General features: G+C 32.9%; 1 protein-coding gene across 2 annotated transcripts; it reads left to right on the forward strand.

Moving 5' to 3' along the window:
• The first annotated feature begins 9,021 nt into the window (after positions 1-9,021).
• On the forward strand, positions 9,022-15,446 carry LOC105958425 (LEAF RUST 10 DISEASE-RESISTANCE LOCUS RECEPTOR-LIKE PROTEIN KINASE-like 2.4). 2 transcript variants are annotated; one of them, XM_088818821.1, is made up of 4 exons: positions 9,022-9,839; positions 9,991-10,026; positions 12,729-12,758; positions 14,205-15,446. In XM_088818821.1, exons 1-4 carry the CDS (start codon positions 9,137-9,139, stop codon positions 15,383-15,385), a joined length of 1,950 nt encoding a protein of 649 aa, XP_088674947.1. In that variant the 5' UTR covers positions 9,022-9,136; the 3' UTR covers positions 15,386-15,446. The 2 variants fall into 2 exon arrangements, with proteins under 2 accessions (XP_088674947.1, XP_088674948.1); XM_088818822.1 differs by lacking the exon at positions 12,729-12,758.
• The last annotated feature ends 527 nt before the right edge of the window (positions 15,447-15,973 follow it).

Genomic DNA, 15,973 nt, shown 5'->3' on the forward strand with positions numbered 1-15,973 from the left:
ATTTAATTAACCAATTAATTAATTTTATGCGTCTACAAATGCCCCCTCGAGACTTGTACACGGACAATGCATCTTGGAGTGGATGAGTCTCGATAATTGCTCAACTTCGATTGCAGCTTGATCTAGCAAAGAACATATATCTTTTGAAATCATGACTGAACTTAGAGAGATTCTAAGTTGCCTACGTACCCTATAGAGGGATCAAGTCATAACGTAGTTCAAAATATTCCTTTTGAGGGATGTCATGCACAGTTTACACTCATGTGGGCAAGGAGAAACATTTGCAGTTTAAGCTCGTGCAGAAGGAGCATTTGACTTGAATTTGTAGATAGTTTACGCTCGTATCAAGGAGCCTTGACTTGATTTCGATATATATATAGTTTATGCTCGTATCGAGGAGCCTTGACTTGATTTCGATATATAGATAGTTTATGCTCGTATCGAGGAGCCTTGACTTGATTTGGATATATAGATAGTTTATGCTCGTATCAAGGAGCCTTGACTTGATTTGGATATATAGATAATTTATGCTCGTATCGAGGAGCCTTGAATTGACTTGGATATATTGATAGTTTATGCTCGTATCAAGGAGCCTTGACTTGATTTGGATATATAGATAGTTTATGCTCGTATCGAGGAGCCTTGACTTGATTTGGATATATAGATAGTTTATGCTCGTATCAAGGAGCCTTGACTTGAATTGCATATATAGATAGTTTATGCTCGTATCAAGGAGCCTTGATTTGACTTGGATATGTAGACTGTTTATGCTCGTATCAAGGAGCCCTGACTTGACTTGGATATATAGATAGTTTTTGCTCGTATCAAGGAGCCTTGATTTCACTTGGATATGTAGATAGTTTATGCTCGTATCAAGGAGCCTTGATTTAAAAATGGCGGGGTCTGATATTAAGTAGTCATGATCAAGAAGGAAGTTGAAGGATGAGGTAGATAAGTTTAGATGGGGTAGCTTTTGTGGAAGGCAATTTTCTGGGTCATAAACAAGAATTGTTTGAGATGTATAGTTGATTTCCTTCACAACAACATTTACGGAGAACGGAAGCACAAGAACAGTATTGTTTTTGTGGTCGCAGTTTAGATCGAAACCCGGATAGCCGCAGTGCTGAGGTTGCTGAGTTTGATGTCTGAAAGGAAACCGAATTATTGGGCTATGTTTACTGCATCTGATTGGCGTACAATCATCACCGTTTCCTTGCACTACTACTACTGCAACAAGTGGAAATAACAAAAGCAAGAAAATAAAGGAAGACATTATTAATCTTTATTTATGTGCATGTAATTCAAATTGGCAGACTAGAGTTTTATTTTCTCCATTTAATAACACCAATACAGAAACTTGTATCCCCCAATTGATAGTGGTGGACCTGATGAGATAGTGATTTATATGTTTTTTCTCCAAAAATAAAAAATTGATTACAGTATAATTTGACGGAAATTACTCGACTATTTCCTTAATCATGACGGCCTGTTATGTGATAGTTGTGCTCGGATGGTGATTGGTGTGGTGTTGCCCTTTTGAATTACTCGACTCACACAAGCGTAAATTTAACGGTAGACTACTTGTTTAATTATTGTGAACAAGACTCAGTCCTTCAACACACTGATGCGATCTCTTGAGTATCATAAGAATTCTTTACGAAACGTAAGAAAACTCTTCTTTATTATTTCTCTGCATTCTAAAACCCTAGCACAATACGACTATTTAAAGAGAATAAAACCCTAGAATCCTAATCTAACTAGGAAAGATAATTAATTACCTATACTAATAAAATACTAAATATCTATCCTAACCTAAACACACGGCTATGTATATAATAAACCTAAACAAACTATTCTAATTAATTAATAATAAAAATACTAACTATCTAATAATTAAACGATATATATATTCGTATCAAACCACCCCTCTTGAAATGAACCTTGTCCTCAAGGTTCGAGTCAATTTGGTCCCTCTTCCTTGCGTTTCCACCTATGTTTGACTTCATCGATTTGTTCATTGACTTGCTTCCGAATTAACTCCAAAAAACACGATAAAAAATCGAGCTCTTTTCGAAAGATAAACCTATCTGCCCGAATTAAATTTCTCAATCTCTTTCCCGACAAATCGACCTTCTCAATTGCCTTTTCAAATTTCATCTCCTTCACAATCAATATCATGCTTTTATTTTTCTCAGTCGTCTTTACAAATCGGGGCTCATTCAAAGTCACCAAATCTTGTTCGTCTCCTTTCTTTTGCACACTATGGAAATCTCCCAATATCCACTGTAGTTCTTCGTTCTCTTCCTTAGTTAATTCCTCTTCTTCGTCCCAAATTACCTCAAGTGAATCCGATAATTCATCTTTCGGCGAACTCACAAAAAATTGGGGTTCTTCGAAAAAATCATTGTCGTCATCTTCCTCTTCCTTTTGCGGTAGGCTTGGCATTGGTGGCGGCAGTGGATCTTCGAAAAAGTCATCGTCGTCCTCTTCCTCTTCCTCCGGGAATAGGCTCGGCAGCGGCATCGGCAGTGGCGGTGACGGGCGGCGGTCCCTTCGGCTTTTGTGATGGCGTTGACGTCGTCCTTGACTTTGTTCGAGCAATTTCTGAAAATCAATCCGTAATTTCTCCACGGATTTCTCCAATCGCTCCAACCGTCTTGTTTCTGACATCATAATTTTCACAAAGTTTTGATGTGATCTCAACATTGCTCCAGCTTAGCTTTGATATAATCGCTACCTTGCTAACGAAGCGTTGGTGTTAATCGCAACTTCGCTCTGATACCAATTGATGCGATCTCTTGAGTATCATAAGAATTCTTTACGAAACGTAAGAAAACTCTTGTTTATTATTTCTCTGCATTCTAAAACCCTAGGACAATACGACTATTTAAAGAGAATAAAACCCTAGAATCCTAATCTAACTAGGAAAGATAATTAATTACCTATACTAATAAAATACTAAATATCTATCCTAACCTAAACACACGGCTATGTATATAATAAACCTAAACAAACTACTCTAATTAATTAATAATAAAAATACTAACTATCTAATAATTAAACGATATATATATTAATATATCGTATCACACACACACACATCAATCTTCACCCATCAATATATCCTCCAAAAATCTTTTTATTGCTCCAATAGTTTCTTCAAACAAGTATATTAATTCTTTTAGAAAATGTGATATCAATCATTTTCCTGTGCAAGTAGTTGGTGGACTTGAATTTTCCTCCATACAAGTTGAGTTGACTGCATTTCCTAGTTGTGTTGAATTCACTATTTGCTCAATTATTCTTAACGAAAAAACAAACTACATTCACACATTGCGTAAAACCCACTTGTGTTTCATTTTACTTTGCACGAAATTCTTTATCCGTTAAAAGTTAACGCCGTTAACTATAGAGAAGATTTTATGCTTTTTTTAATAGAGAGGGATTTAGTGCATATTTTCTACAATACAAGGGGGTTGTATGCATAATTAATTTATTCGTTTAAATTTCATATTATTTTCTTAAATTAATTCGAGCACATTTATTCAGTTACAATATGAAAAATAGAAATTTAATAGGTGTACATGGTGAATGTTTCAAAAAAAAATCAATTTTTATATGATATAATTTATTAACTTTTTTGATTTTTTATAATATATTATTTTATTAGAATTATTATATTTTTTTATAATTTATTGTGGATTAATTATTGTGAAAAGAACATAAATAATTTGAGAAAATAATTGAACTTTAAATCAATAAATTAATTATCCATAGATCCCCTTGTGTTGCAAAATCATGCTCCAAACCCCCCTTATGTTACATTAAAACCTGCAGAAATCATCTTTTTAGTTAACAGTGTTAACAATTAACAGATATGAGGTTTTCATGCAAGAAAAAATGAAATACAGGGAGGTTTTACGCAATAAAAAGAACACAGGGGGATTTGGTGCAGGTTTGTCATAACACAAGGGGGTCCTAGCAGATCGTAGGTCTCGCTCGTGGGTTCTGCGAATTTTCTTCATTTTTTGTGTGAAATGACAGAATTACCCCTAACATCTTTTTTTTCTTGTTTTTTTAATAAGTTTTTTCTATTTTAATATATTTTGTTTACATTTTATTTGATTTCAATATATTAAATTATAAATTATAAAGCAATATTTGCCATTTGGTACTTAAAAAAATTATGAAATAATAAAATACATAATATTTTACAGGGAAAATGATTGATAACCCGCTTAAAACACAAAATAACAGAGCCAGATCAATTTTATAAGGGTAAATTACAAACACCCCCTGAGGTATGGTCAAATTATAAAAACACCCCTCTTGTTTGGATAATTACAACCACCCCCTCAACTCCTAAAATTTAGTGGAATCTTCGAGATTATATGGAATATTATCACTTGTGTACCCGTTTTATCCCATTCAAACTCTACATTATGAAGCAAAATGATCATAATATGCGATTTTTAGCTTATATATATCAGTTTGTGGTGCATCGGAAACTGTATTTTTACACAAAACGAGTACAAACTAGAGCACATTCCATGTAATCTAGATGATTATGTTGAATTTGGTACAATAAGGGTGGAGGTGTAAGAAAACATTATAGTTGATGGGGGTAGATGTAATTATCCAAACAAGAGGGGGAATTTTGTAATTTGACCATACCTCAGGGGGTGTTTGTAATTTACCCATTTTATAATTGCACATTTGTCAGGAAATCCAAAACGGGTATTATGAATTGTTGGACCCCTAGCCTTATTGGTATTAGGCTACTGCCTTTTCTTTCTACATCTTCTTCTTTATCCATATGTTTTTCTTCATTTACCTTATTTCTCTTATTTTTTTCAGATTATCTCTCCATTTTCTACTCCGCTCTTTCTCCTTTCCCAACAAACATCACGGTTATTTATTACTCTTTCCTCTCTCTCTCTTTCCTCACGTTTCTTTCTCTTTCTCTGTTTCTTCTTTCTCCCACTTTCTCCCCCTTCTTTCTGTCATTCCTCTCCCCCTCATTTTCTACTTTATGAATCATATATTTATGATTTTTATCGCTGGAGATAAAATTTTGTCATCGGAATTCCATTTCGAATACCGGAATCTCGACCTTAAATTGAATATTAATATAAAGGCTAAATACACTTTTCACCCTTAAAGTATGACCCTCGTAACACTTACCTCCCTGGAGTATATAATGTAACACTTATCCCCTTACCTTTTATAGAAATTGCACATTAAATTTGAAATGACACTCATACCCTTTAAATTATTATTTATTATTGGCTGACATATTTTATTTTTATTTTAACTATCTAATTAAAAATAATAACTGAAAATGCCAATACATTAATTTTTATTTTAAAATCATCCTAACTTATTGAATGAAATAATTTAAAGAAAAAAAAGATTGATTCACGTTTTTTACAAGAAAATTCAACTAATTAAAAATTCAAATTTACAGTTTGAGTATTGTTAAAAAAAACAAATTAATATATCATGCACCCACAATAAACAAAACTCGAAATAAAAAAAAAAAAAAAAATCGATCCTAGCCTTTTCCAATTGTAAAAATTTGGATGTATGTAATAATTTTTGTTCTCAACTTATTTAATAAATTAATTCAATCATGTTTATTTTTTTTCTTTAAGCATTTATTCGAGTGCCACCTAGCTAGATAAACATTTTATATTTATATAGTATTTATTGCATTGTTCAGTTAGTTGAGATAGTTTTTTTCCAATTAAATTCTTCAGTAAATAATGTGTAAGTATAAGGGTATTTGCGTCTTTTTAATTTTAATATACTAAGGGCTCGTTCGGTTACCTATATTGGATTAGATTGGATTACATGAGATTGGATTAACTCCCTATTGACTAATTAATTTTTTAGTTAGTAGCATGTTCGGTTTCTTAGATTAGATTTTCTATTAAATTTGTTAAAATCAGTTATTATTTATGAATTGTCTATAAAACCACTTAATTTACAATAATAAAATATAATTTTAAGGATAAAATTGTATTTTTCTTTTTTAGTCACCCCCTATTAAATTAATCTCAGGGGGAGGGGTGCTACTAATTTAATGAAATAGTAGCATTTAATAGCGGGCTATGAATTTAGTAGCGGGTTTGAAAAAGTGTGAATCTTACCAACCGAACATGTTATTAGCCCCTACTATTTAGTCAGTAGAACCTTATAGCGGTAACCAAACAAGCCCTAATTAAATAATAGTTGGGGGGTTAACTGTTACAAGTGATATTTCAGGGAGGTAAGTGTTACAATAGTCATACTTTAAGGGTGTAAAGTGTATTTAACCCTTAATATAACTAACTGATGAGTGAGTTATAGTTGACTTCGGCTAAATTATAGTTGACTTCCTTCACAACAACATTTACAGAGGAGGGAAGCACAAGAACAGTATCATTTTTGTTGTTGCAGTTTAGATCGAAACCCGGATAGACACAAGGACCTTGTAAGCCAATTGATAGTGGTGGAACTGATGAGATTGAGATGGTGATTTATTTGTTTTCTCTCCAACAAATTCAGTACAATATAATTGAGCAAATTGTAAATACCTCCCCTTTGTAATTACTAATTGGCAAATACCCCCTTAAAAAAAACTCACCAATGCCCCCTGTGTAACCAAAGTCAATGCATCAAGATCCCTTAAGGCAAATCGTGTCTCTCACTCGCGGGCTCTGCGAATTTTTATGTTATTTCTAGGGTGAAATGTCATAGATACCCCTGTATAAATAAAATAAAAAATCCGAGTGGTCAAATTATAAATAACTATAATTTATAGGACCAAATTGTAAATTTTAAAATTTCCAAAATTGCAATAAGGAACAAAAATTGAATTTTTTTTCAGATCTTCTTCCTCGTTCCATTCCGCCGCCCAGCTCCCAACCTAGAAAAAGTTCGGCATCGCCGCCGTCTTCTGGCCCGTCTAGCACCACCGCCGCTCTTTGGCCTGTCTCGCACCACCGCCATCCACCTACTCCTTCAAATTTCTCTCCCTTGTCACCGCCGCCTTCTGGCCCGTCGCACCACCGCTACCCACCTACTCCTTCAAATTTCTCTCCCTAGTCACCGCCGCCGTTTGGCACCACCCATTTCTTAGCGAGAGAGAGTTGTGTATAGGTAAGATTTTTCTTCTCCAGCACATAATCGCCGTCGTCGCCGCCTTTGTTCAAATTGCAGATATGGGCTGCCATAGGAAGAGTGGAATTGGAGGAGAAATTGTACTACGCGAAGATGGGGTGCAAGAAAGGTGAGCCGATGGTGGGGAAGGTGCGTGGGGGAGAAGAAGTGTTGATTTGGGTGGTTGGTGGGGTGGGGGGAAATTCTATGCTACACCTGGTGAATATAACCAGGCACCATAATTAATAAGATTCCCACTACGGGTTCAGTTATGGCCCAATGGGTTTTAGAATTATAATTATAAAATAAATAAAAAAGAACACGTACATGTCAAGAAAAGAACACGTACATGTCAAGAAAAGAGCCACCCGGTGAAAATCACCGGGTGTAGCATCGTATTCCCCGGGGTGGGGTGGGGTGGAGCGGGGAAGAAGAAGACTTATTTTTGTTTTTTTTTTCTTCTTCTTTTTTTTAAGGGTTAAATACAAAAACACCCCTGCACTATGAATTTTGTATCGTATACCCCCTGTACTACACATAAATACAAACATCCCCTCACATTATATTTTTTTCAAAATATGGCGAAAATACCCCTACTTAAGTATATATATGTATATAAGGCTTTGTTTGAGCCATTTTCAGTCAATTTTACGTGGGGAATTTTGGTATTTATATTTTTTTTCTCAAAAACATCTAATTGCTTAGATTTTTTTAATTTTCTGATAAAAATCTTTTATTTTTGACATTTTGAGTTTCTTCATTTTCTTTTCTTAAATTTCTTCCGGTAGTTCAAACATCATAAGATTACAAACATCTTTACAATCCTATGATTGTTGAGAATTTGAACTACCGGAAGACAGTTAAAAAATAAATGAAGAAATTCAAAATGACAAAAATAAAAGGTTTTATTGAGGAAAAAAAAAAACTAAGTAATTTAATGTTTTGGAGAAAAAAATATAAATATCAAAATTTGCCAAGTAAAATTGACCGAAAATGTTAAAAATATAGTGGAAAATGGCTCAAACAAACCCTTATGTTTATAGTCTAAGTAGGGGTATTTTCGTCATATTTTGAAAAAAATGTAATGTGAAGGGGGTTGTTGTATTTATATGTAGTAGTATTTGATACAAAGTTCATAGTACATGGGTGTTTTTGTATTTAACCTTTTTTTTTAATGTAAATTAAAATGTAATATAACAAACATATAAAACATATAAAATCTTTTCATACAACAATATATGTTTAATTTCTGTTTATATTTTGTAATTACAAAATTATTAATAAATAAGTTTATAAAATTAAAAATAACTACACAAAAAAAAAAATTAAAATAATTGTGTAATAAAATTTGGTTTAATTAAATTAATTATAGAGTTGAGAAGTTTTAAAAAATAAATCCGTACAATATATATTTTACTAATTGCTGAAAAATCCATAGGGCATTTTTGTCATTTCACTTTTAGTCAATGCCTAAGAAGACAATTTTGATTTGGTGAGTTTTTTTTGAGAGAGAGTATTTGCCAATTAGGGATTACATAGGAAAGGTATTGGCAATTAGCTCCAATATAATTTGAAGGAAATTACTCGACTATTTCCTTAATCATGACCTGTTATGTGATAGTTGTCCTCGGATGGTGATTGGTGCGGTGTTGCCCTTTTGAAGAAGCAACACCACACACAAGCGTAAATTTCACGGTAGACTACTTGTTTAATTATTGTGAAGAAGACTCAGTCCTTCCACACACACACACATCAATCTTCACCCATCAATATATCCTCCAAAAATCTTTTTATTGCTCCAATAGTTTCTTCAAACAAGTATATTAATTCTTTTAGAAAATGTGATATTAATTTTCCTGTGCAAGTAGTTGGTGGACTTGAATTATACATTACTGCAGTCTTCTCTCATCTCTTCCATCTAATTAATCATATCCCCAAACTTATAAGCTATAGATAGCTCTTCAAATTGATCACCAAATATTCATACACAAAGATGTATATCCTCAGCCAAAGCCTCCTCCTCAAATTCATTTATTTCTTCATCACAATCCAATTATATTTCATCCAAAAATCCCATGGAAACCAAATCAACTGCACCCCTTCTTCGTGTGGCGAAATTCGCAATATTAGCTATCCTTTCAGGCTCAATACCGATCCAAAACGCTGCGGTCATCCCAAATTCGTACTTTCATGCGAAAACAATACCACCTCAATATATATCAACTCTCATAAATACCTCGTCCACGAAATCAACTATACCAAAGATACCATCCGTCTTGCTATTCCTAATGTCACAATAATTGAGAGTTGCTCATTCCCCAAATACCGTTTATTCGATGACATGTTTTATTCCTATTACTACTATGTGGCAAACAGTGTTCCAATTAGTTTTATGAGCTGCCCATATCCAGTTAATGGTTCGAAGCTTTTGGAAATTACTTCACATTGTGCAGACAGAAAATTATATGGTGTGAATGGAAGTCGCGCATATATAATATTTGGCACAGATTTACACCAAGTAAAGGATATGTGCAAAATAGACCTCGTGGTGATGACTTCACTGCCACTTAAAATAGAAGAGAATGTTTCCTTTTCAACTATGCACAAAGCTCTGCTATATGGTTTTGAGGTTTCGTGGTTTTTGACTTCGGACGATAAATGTATATACAGTCCCTTTAGTAGATACTATTTTTGCGGTAAGACTCAATCAATTACGTTTATGTAATATTGTTCATCATTTTTTCATGCATAGAAGAACATTTTCCCATCACTTGAACATTTTAACATTTTACACTATTAAGATTCAATCAATACATTTATGTCATTCTAATGCTCTTATTCATGCAGGTGACTTCCCAGCTTGGTTGGCCGAGGCTCTTAATTGTTAGTAATTCTTTAACTCTCTTTTGTTGTTCAAATAATTCTTCATTTATCATCTAATTATTCAATTCTAAGCTAAACTAACTCAATATATTCGTAAATTATAAAAAAAAATTCTCTTCAATTTACAAAATTTTACTCACAATTATAAATCCCAACGGAAAAAAAACATAAAAAGGATAAAATACTGTTTGCACCCCTATACTATGAAAAATGTCGCATTCACCCATCGTAGTATTAAAAACTAAAAAAAAAACATGTCGTTAGTTATTCTGCCAGTCAAAGCTGATGTGGCACGTTGACCACATATATTTCAATATTCTGGACATTTTTATCCCTTGCTATAATTAGTGTGTCTATATATATATATATATATATATATATATATATATATATATATATATATATATATATATATATATATGGTAAATAGCACTTAACCCCCTTATGGTTTGAACATTTTGCACATGACCCCCTTCTGGTATGAAATTAAGCACATAACCCCCTTATGTTTTTAACATTTTGCACATGACCCCCTTATGGTATTAAATTAGGCACATAACCCCCTTATGGTTTTGACATTTTGCACATAACCCCCTTAAATAGAAAACTGGAAAAGACTAAATTACCCGTAAAGTTTATTCAATTTTAGAAATCAATTTGAAAATCTTTAATATTATCATTAATTATGATTATTATATTTCTCTTTTCTATATAATATATTATATTATAGTTGTTTTCAAACTTTAATTTTTTTTAAAACAAAGTCTTCATTTTTTTTTATTCTTTTGGAAAAATCTAAAAAAAGTATTTCTCCAAAGTTGAAATGAAAATTAAATTAAAAAAAAAATATATGTGCGGTAAAATTCAAAAAAAATGAGAAATATAATATATTATTATTTTTTGTACTATAGAATAATATATTATAATTTCTCCAAACACATTAAGCTTTTCATTTTATAGAATAATTATTTTTAAATTAAAACAATTGATAGGGGTAGTTTAGTCTTTTCCCCTTTTCTATTCAAGGGGGTTATGTGCTAATTTCATGACATAAGGGGGCCATGTGCAAAATGTTAAAACCACAAGGGGGTTATGTGCCTAATTTCATACCATAAGGGGGTCATGTGCAAAACTTCAAAACCACAAGGGGGTTAAGTGCCTAATTTCATACCACAAGGGGGTCATGTGCAAAATGTTCAAACCACAAGGGGGTTAAGTGCTATTTACCCATATATCTACTATTTTATACAATTAACAAAAAAATATAAAATTATAGAAATAATTATAATTTTGAAAATTTTAAATTGCAAATTATAAATTTATTACAAAAAATAATAGGAATTACTAAATAATGAAATATGCTCTAATAATTTATAAAATGACAAAAAATATATATACACAAAAAATACTTTATTATAGAAATTCAATAAATATTATAAAATAAAATAAAAATATGTACAGAATCCTGCTAGGCCCATCCCACCATCGAAATTTAGAAAACAATTCTCTTCCCACCGTTCTCCAATCTGTACAAAAATTCAGCAACATTTCTCTCCATCATCTTCTAAAAATCATCCAAATCTCATCCCATCACCAACAACTGTCCAAATTCCGTCACACCACCAAACGACAACAACTCATTCTAACCTAAACCCCAATGGTGGTGGTGGTGGCGGCAATGGTGTATCCTTTCGACGGGAGGGGATCGATGGTGATGGTGGTGGGGAAATCATCGATCGTCTCCACTTTTGATTTTGGTGGTAGGTGGCTTCGAGAAAGTAAAAGACAAAAAGAGAAGGTATAACAGTAATTTCACTGCAAAATTTAAAACCGTTAAATTTATGTTGACTGTCAAAAATAGAGGAGTCTTTGTAGTTTTTAATACTGAGGGGTGAATGCGACCTTTTTCACAGTACAGGGTGGAAACTGTATTTTACCCTAAAAATATCTATTGAAATTTCAAGATTCTTCTTATCACTAGAAGGGAATAATGTTCTTGAATGATTTTGTTTGTCACTAGAAGAGAATATTACACTTGATGCTTTTGTGTCTATTATTGAAAAGTACTAGTCAAATTATAGGGCAAAAAGAAGTTCTTCAAAAGTTAATGCCAAACTCAGGTGGACCATCTTGATTTTTGGGCTTATTTGGATTGAGTCATTTGGTAATGAACTTCAAATTCGTATCTCTCATTTTTCAATTGCTTTAACAATTAAGGTGGATTTTGAAAACCCTTCTCGTTTACAGTCGCTTCTAATCATCCCCACTTGAACCCATTTACAATCCATTCCTTCCAAAGAACACCGGCCTAAAGGTTACCGCAAGTTTCAATTGGTCATCCTATAATTGCTGTTGAAATAGTGAACTCAATTTTTTTTTAAACATGCGTTAGTTTATCCTAATAAAAAGTAAAACGTAACGTTAACGTAATCATTTTATCAGTGACCAAAATGGACTTTTGACATCATTTTTACGATTTTTAACAATATTTGAAGAATTTTTTCTTTAATCTTTAATTTATTTATTAGTTCTTTTATTAAGAAAATTGGTCAAATAGCGGTGAATGAAAACAAAGAAGTGTAATATGAATATGAATATGATATATAAACCATTTCCTTAGATTGGTTACAATCCTTATCAAACTATTATAATATTCGTACCGTGTCTGCTGCTTTCCTAATCATATACATGTGTACGTGCAGGGACCCCGTATATTCTTCGGGATGGCATAGGTGAGTATCAAATTGTTGAATATATATATATATTTTTTAAATTGTTCTTATCCATTAACATATCTTTGTAGATAGCACTTTGTCGCCTGAATTTTAGCTTGTTTTGCGTTTTGCCATTTTTATAAATATGGATTTTTTGATATAGACCCCTCATAAATTGTTTCAATATAAAGAGGTCTATTTATATTTTCTCCATTTAAACTCACGATATTTTTTAATCTCAAAATTACCGTTCAACTATCTTCTTTCCACTACACACCATCTCCATTTTTTTTTCTTACATTGATTTTCATTTTTCTTGTTTGTTTAAACTTTTTTGTCCTGTTAGGTTTATACTATAATAGAAATCGACTACTAAAATCATAGTTGATTACTAAAATTGACTGCTAAAATAGTGATCGATAATGCAATCAACTTTAAAAGTAACAAAAACAACTGTAATGTCGTCACTGGCACTCAACACAATTCAACAGAACTAAACAATAACAAACCGCAAAAAACACAAAAAAATAATCAATTAATGGCCATAAGTCCACCACCAACAACCACAAATGCAATAATAACAACAATTATTGGCAAAAATCCACCACCTACAATTCAAAAATATATTATTTAACTTCGAAAAATATATTAATCAACTAATACCTTAGAGTAATCAACTACTAAATTAAGTCGAAACAAAAATGATAGAAACATCAAAATCAAAAATCGAAACATTATACATCTCTAATAGATTAGATAATAGAAAAATAAACGAAAAATCTCCAGGTTAGAGAATAGATTGATAGTAGCCGAACAAAGAAGCACCACCGCAATACCGCCAAGCCCAATTATATGTGGCAAAACAAAGAACCAATAAACATACTAAAAAATAAATTTAAAATTGTAGTCGATTACCGTAATCAAATAATAAAATTTTTTTATGGATCCAACCGAGTTCCAACAAAATGTACTACGCACCAAACATCGGCCGTGTTTTCCTCCTCAAAACCAACTAACCACCCCTCCCCGTCGCTCCGCTCCCGCTTCTGCTCGGAGCCCCGTCGCCAACCTTCGCCGGCTTTCTCTTTAAATGGAGATTAAAAAAGACAAAGTACTATTTTGAATCATATTATAATATAAGACTATGCCCAAATGGAGATTCTCTTAAAATGACAAAGTACTAATTTATTAAATTAATGATCAAAATTATATAACGTAAATAAAAATATTTGGAGTCATATAGAATATAAAACTATGCCTAAATGAAGATTCTTATAAACAGACAAAATATTATTTTGTTACATAAATAATATTTTGAAAAATATAAGCAAGCTTTTAATTTACTGTCCCAACTACTATTATGAAAAATTTGTTGTGAGGAGGCCATTATGAACTTATTTCACAATATTTTTTTTTTCAATGCTTGTGAGTGACCCTAATAACTTCAATGTTTTCGGTTTCCAGCTTTGATACTTATGTCCAGCCTAGCACTGAGGATCGTAATTGGAATGCCTTGCCTGCTTGGTCTTTTGATCTATAAATTTCGAAGAAGGCATTTGTCGATGTTCAACGTAATTGAAGGCTTCCTGCAAAGTAACACAAATATCAAAACAATCCGCTATACATACTCAGATATGAAGAAAATCACAAAAGGCTTTCGAGAAAAACTAGGCCAAGGAGGCTACGGTTCTGTCTACAAAGGAAAACTTCGAAGCGGCCCTGATGTAGCGGTCAAAGTACTTGCCAAGCCTAGCTCAAATGGGCAAGATTTCATCAATGAAGTAGCCACAATTGGAAGGATCCATCATGTTAATGTGGTTAAACTTGTCGGGTATTGTGCAGAAAGATCCAAACGCGCCCTTGTGTACGACTTCATGCCTAATGGTTCGCTCGAGAAGTACATATTTAATAAGGAAAAAGGTAATTCACTTACTCTGAAGAGGAAGTACGAGATTGCAATTGGAGCGGCTCGTGGAATTGAGTATTTGCACAGAGGATGCGACATACAAATCCTGCATTTCGACATAAAGCCTCACAACATACTTCTTGATGAAAATTTCACACCTAAAATCTCCGATTTTGGTCTGGCAAAGTTTTATTCAACAGATAATACTACAGTGACTCTCACTGCAGTTAGGGGAACAATAGGCTATGTGGCTCCTGAACTAATAAATAGAAGCATCGGGGGAGTGTCGTACAAGGCCGATGTTTATAGCTTTGGGATGTTGTTGATGGAAATGTTGGGGCTTAACAAAGGGACGGGGCCTAATATTCCTGAAAACAAATCGACCCAATATTTTCCGTGTTGGATTTACGAACACTTGAATAAAGGCGAAGACATTGAAATCGGAAATGTGTACGAAAATAATGACGATGAGGAAAAGGAAGACGATGATGATGGGAGAAAAATGAGGAGAAAGATGACTATAGTTGGATTGTGGTGCATACAGATGAGTCCAACCGATCGCCCGTCAATGAGTGAAGTTTTGAAAATGTTAGAAGGTGAAGATGAAAATATGATGATTCCTCCTCAACCTTCACAATCATCTGAGATTCCAAGCTATGATGATCAGACTTGGGGAACTGAATCTGAATCAACCGGTTATGTAGCCTTGCTGCGTAATGACTCTTTAAGTTTTCAATAAGAGTGATAAATAAAGATATGACATTAATATGATTGTGGTATTTGCTAATATTATCTTTGTTGATAGTCCTTTTTTTTTGTATAACATTAGTATGATGGGCTACCCACCGTTGGATTCCTCTCGTTGAGATCTATATTTTGATGGTAATTTCGTTGTTTTTATGTTCTCAGATTTATTTCTATATTTTTTTGCATTTGTGGGCACGCGGAACCGTGGGTGGTTATTAGCGACGACGCCTAGGGTTTTGGTAGGAGGCGAGAGGGTGAAGAGTCACTGTCTGTTTGAATTAAAATATGTAGCATTTCCCAACAATAACCCCTCTCTCTCTATCTCTCGATCTCTTAGTGTTTGTTGATTTTTGAGTGTTTTGATGTTTCTTCAATTTTTTTTGATTTGCACTAAAGTAATTTTTTTTGTTTTGATTTTGCAATTGCAGCTTAGTGAAAGCCATTGATCATCTCCTTGAAGGTGTCAAAAATTTGGTTGAAATTACATGTGAAGCAGTGTTCAACAAACTGTATATATTACTATACATTACTATACGTATAGTAACATGTAGTTACATATGCATATATTTGTGTATTTTCG

The sequence above is a fragment of the Erythranthe guttata genome, chromosome 5 (genome assembly GCF_056151865.1).
Source record: "Erythranthe guttata isolate IM_541 chromosome 5, IM_541, whole genome shotgun sequence".
NCBI classification, from domain to species: Eukaryota; Viridiplantae; Streptophyta; class Magnoliopsida; order Lamiales; family Phrymaceae; genus Erythranthe; species Erythranthe guttata.